This window comes from Protopterus annectens, chromosome 7.part0 (assembly GCF_019279795.1).
Source record: "Protopterus annectens isolate FY-2018-M chromosome 7.part0, PAN1.0, whole genome shotgun sequence".
NCBI classification, from domain to species: Eukaryota; Metazoa; Chordata; order Ceratodontiformes; family Protopteridae; genus Protopterus; species Protopterus annectens.
The window spans coordinates 338,237,462-338,242,461 of record NC_056739.1 but is presented as its reverse complement, the minus strand read 5'-3'; the positions used below and the strand labels follow the sequence as shown (position 1 = coordinate 338,242,461).

The 5,000-nt window shown below is 41.9% G+C and overlaps 1 protein-coding gene across 1 annotated transcript in view; it reads left to right on the top strand.

Moving 5' to 3' along the window:
* Window positions 1-5,000, top strand: part of LOC122806454 (mucin-12-like) — an 88,968-nt gene that overhangs the window by 77,141 nt on the left and 6,827 nt on the right. Inside the window, exon 7 of the mRNA XM_044076913.1 lies at window positions 2,801-2,847. Within this exon, the coding sequence (XP_043932848.1) occupies window positions 2,801-2,847 (47 nt within the window). The remainder of the gene's footprint in view (window positions 1-2,800; window positions 2,848-5,000) is intronic.

The following is a 5,000-nucleotide window of genomic DNA, read 5'->3' as shown; positions in this document are numbered from 1 at the left end:
GCCCTTCTCAGTATGGAGAACATCGATGTCTGTGCAGTGACAGAAACCTGGTTCAAGGCTCCTGAGAGCACCCCAGCACTATCAGGTTTTACCTCTTATCAGCCCCAAAATCCGGACAATACCAAGAAAGGAGGTGGGGTATCAATATTCATCAAAGACACCCACACCTCAAGACTGGTGGCAGCATCGGAGACCATCCAGGTGCAATTAACCATAGGCAAGACTGCTCTACAAATTGTAGCATGTTACAGGCCACCCTCACAAACTCAGGAACCTCACATGGCCTTCCTGAAAACACTAGAGGGATAAATGTATCACCAAACACCATCATACTAGGTGACTTCAATTACCCTAATATAGACTGGGAACACTACTCAAAAGTTCCTGGAATTCATAAACTCAAATGCCATGGAACAACTAGTCACCATCCCCACAAGAGGAGAAAACATACTTGATCTCATCATCACGAACATGGGAGCACAATGTTCAACACCGAAGTATACCCCTCACTGGTGAGATCAGATCACAAACTAATCTCGCTGGAGGTCCTCATCCCACCCCACCTGAAATAAAAAGACCACAGTAAAGAACTTGCCGACTTCACACTTCTAAAGACTAGTGTGGTCTCCTTTAAGGCCCCAGAAAACAGTACTCAAGCCGCTGAATCACTTACAAATGCCTTCTACCAGCACCTGCAGGACTGCATGGATAAGGCAATCCCAAGCAAAACAAAGACTCTTTGTACCAAAGGCAAGCGTCCAGTCTGGTGGACCCCAGCCATAAACAAACTCTACAACAAAAGGAGGAAGCTACTACAAGATAGAGCAAAATCCTTAAAAGGTAAGACACCCTTGATCACTATAAGTAAAACTAAGAGCTCTCATAAAATCATGCAAAGCAAATTTTGAGAGAAAAATAGCTAAAGACTCAAAAGACAATCATAAGGCCTTCAGAAACCTGGGAGGAAACTCCCAGATATGCTCAGAACTAGTTCAAAATGATGTGAAGATTACTGATCCTACAGACATTGCCAACATACTGGCTGACAGGTTCAGTGCAAACTTCTCCCCAGAACTGCTCTCGCAAAAACACAGCATCCATGGGACCTGATGGTGTCCAATTAAACCCACAGCTAGGACAGCTGTTTAATCATAGTCTTACCTCTGGATATGCACTCCAGGAGTGGCACTGCAACTGTGGTCCCACTCCCATTAGCTTGACAAGCCTTATCTGCAAAGCCATGGAGAGGATCATAATGGACCTCATAAATAAAGACATAGGGAATTTGCAGACTTTGGATCCATCCCAGTTTGGCTTTGTCAAAGGCAGATCATGCCTTCTAAACTTGGTTGACTTTTTCGAAACAGTCACCAAAGCCATTGATGATACCTCGATGGCCTTCAATACAATACTCCACTCGGGTATCATTGAAAAACTCATCAGCTTAAATGTTAACCCATACATCACAAGATGGGTTGCAAACTGGCTGAGTGACAGAACCCACAGGGTCAGAGTTGCTGGCGCCATGTCAGACTCAAAGCCTGTCACAAGTGGTGTACCACAGGGCTCAGTCCTGGGCCCACTCTTGTTTGGCATCTACGTACAAGCAAACACAGGAGGGTTATGGCTGACAAAGTTTGCAGATGACTGCAAACTGGGTGCCATAGTAGAAAACACATCTGACACAGATATCCTTCAGAAGGGTCTCACAGAAACGGATAACTGGTGCCAGAGCCATGGCCTAAAGTTAAATGCCAAAAATGCATAGTCATACCCTTCGAAAAACAAGGTTACCCTTGCTACCAAATAGGTGGCAATCCACTGAGCACAGAAGAAGTTATCAGGGACCTGGGGACCCAGGTTGATAGTAGTCTGTCATTTGACACCCATGTAGCTAAAGTAGTTAGGAAGACCTTCTACATTGCCCACCTTATCATGAAGGGATTCTCATCTAGATCAAGGGAGGTCATAGTCTCCTATACTCATCACTCATCAGACCAATGATTGAGTACAATGCCCCATTCGAATGTATCTGACCCGACACTTGCAGCAGCTGGAGAGGCCACAAAAGTTCCTCACCAAAAGGATAAAGGGTCTCAAACATCTGTCCTATGCTGCCCGACTGAAAGAACTCCAGCTCTATTCAGTCGCCACGCTTGCTCAGAGGTGACCTTTGCCTAACATACAAGGCCATGTCAAACCCAGATTTGATGAATATGCTTCACCTCAAAAATCTAGATCTGTCAGAGTCAAGACTTAAACCTGGAGGGATAGATTCATCACCCAAAGACTTATATGTGAGGCAGAGCACGCTGGCCTTGTTCAAGATAAATCTTGACCAATGGATGGAGGGATTACCTCAGTGTCACTGCTCAACAGAGGCACAGCAAAATAATGGGTATAGTTCCCCATACTAAAGGGGTGGCGTAAGCCACAAAACTATGGGCTAGGCTTGTAAATGCTCTTGGGCAGATAGCCTAGTATGAACCTATGAACCTATGAACCTATGAGAACGTTAAATGTGCTTGTTGAATGACATACCATCAAAACTTACCTAGAAAATGGTTTCATAAAAGGGAGTTAATGTTTTACACTGAGAGTAACTGAAGGATTATTATGCATGTGATGAAATGCCAATTTATTCTTAGTAACACTGGTTAGTCAAGAAAAGGTTTATATTTATGCATTGTAATATGTTGCACAACTGAAATAAGTGCAAAACTCTAAAAGGTAAAATGAAGTGAAGAAATATGCATGATTTTAAAGTGTGTATTTTCTCTCTCTTTTTTCTGCTGTTCAGAATATGAGAAAGAAACGATACATACGGGAACCTGTGACTGATGAAAGGTAACTATCACTTAATTATGTCATCAAGTTATAAGCTAAGACAAAATATAGGTATAACAGTAAAATATTTAATGTGAAAAAAAATTGTAGGCCTCTTTAAAATCAAGACTTGTTAGCAGAAATGCTAAATGTTAGTGCAGTGGTTATGCTGATACCTTTTGAACCCATACATTTAGGCATCTGTTGATTGTTTGTTAATATGCATTTTTTTATTGTTTAATTCTATCAAAAACCAGCTTGTGTATCCTGCAAAGCAATTTTACTTAACAGTGATTGCTGTAGAAATTCATGTTACAACTTTGTTTTTTTAATTATTTAATTTGCGTTTGTTAAAACTAGTATTGTAATCATTTGAGGGGCTTGCCCCTTCTTGACCTCCACTAAAACTGCTTCTCATCATCATAGTGGCCTGATTACCAGAATAAGGCCATACACAGAGGTAGCAAGCAGAACAGGGTCGACATGACTTCTCTTGCCAACACAATCTTCATCTCATTCTGTGGAATCCTTATCATCCTCTCCCCCCTGCATGCTAACACGTGTAATCTCTGTATGTCCTTGTTCTGCCCCAGAGTCTCCTTCCAGTAAGCCATGCCTGGCACACCTCCCATGAAAGACTCCCAGAAATTATCCTTACTAGGTGGCCAAACCACTTCAACTGACTCCTATCAACAAAAACAGTCACTGCAGTCTAAGTTCTCCTGGAACTGCTCCACACCTCACTCTGTGAATCATAACTGATTCTATCCTACAAAGAAACATCATTTCTGATACTAGTTTGCGGGATGTTATTTTTTCAAACATAACCCAAAGTTCATAACCGTTTATGAGAGCAGGGATATAGATCGATCAGTAAAACATGAGAGCAGGGACATAGACCAATCACTAAACCTGACAGCAGGGACGTAGACCAATCACTAAAACCTGAGACGATTATGATTTCACCGGCACAGCAGCACTGTTTGATACATAACTTGCAGTACTTCCACTCCCGTTTGCATCTGCTTGTGAACCTCCCGATCCCATCTACCTTTATTCATGAGAAAGACCGCAGGATACAGGAACTCATCCACCTGATGTTTCTGTTCTCCTTGTCACCTGCTGATTGCAGTACACAAATTGTCAACAGGGATCTATGATTTCTCATGTATAGTTACTGATTTTCATTGCAGCTGCTTCAAAATCAACAGCATACAATCCAACACATACTACATATCAGAGTCACTTCAGACTAACAGAAGAGCTTCATCAGCAAACAGAGGTTTAGAAAATAATGCAAACACAATATATGCAAACAGAAACGGTGCATTCATAAATACAGTGCTGTGCCCTCGATTCTTTGGCATACACTTCTCTGTTCTGTAAACCAATATCAAGGGAATATGGCTAACAGGTTTTGATCGCAGACCAGAGGCAGGGTATAACATTTCATTCTGATACTCAGATTATCCAGTAAAAGCTACACCTAACAGAACACTGGTGTGTTAGTCTTGGGCCTGTCCTCAATGCTGAGGAATGCAGCAGTTATCTTTTGTAAATCTAATATTTATTTTATTTTTATTTATTTAACATTTGTTGACCGGGAAAGTCTGACTAGGTTTCACAGAGCCTGTTTTCAGCAGAGGCCTGGGGAGAAATGCTCCAGATGCATGTCTTTGGAATGTGGGAGGAAACCGGAGTACCCGGAGGAAACCCACGCGAACACAGGGAGAACATGCAAACTCCACACAGAAGGCACCCCAGCCAAGAATCAAACTGGAAAACCTCTTGCTGTGAGGTGACAACATTAACCGCTGCACCACTGTGCTGCCCATTATTGCCGCTACATACCCAGTCATCAAATATTTGGAAATCTATATTAGTAACAGATTTTCCTTTAACTACCACATTTCTGCCATGGTTAGAAAATCCTTCTATGTTTTATAACTTATACTCGTTGGAAGCTCCATAACTCAGCATAGCAAGTCATAGACCATGGTTCTCATCTCTTGGCCTCTATGAGGGAAACCAAAGGGCAAGAAGAAAAGTTATAAAGTGGTCATGGTTAACAGAGTAGTAAGGTCGAGGATGCTATCCTAATCCTTGAAAATAGAAGGATAGTACAGTTAATGTACTTAAAAGCAAAATTAAATAGGCTGCTAGTCTCCTGTTGT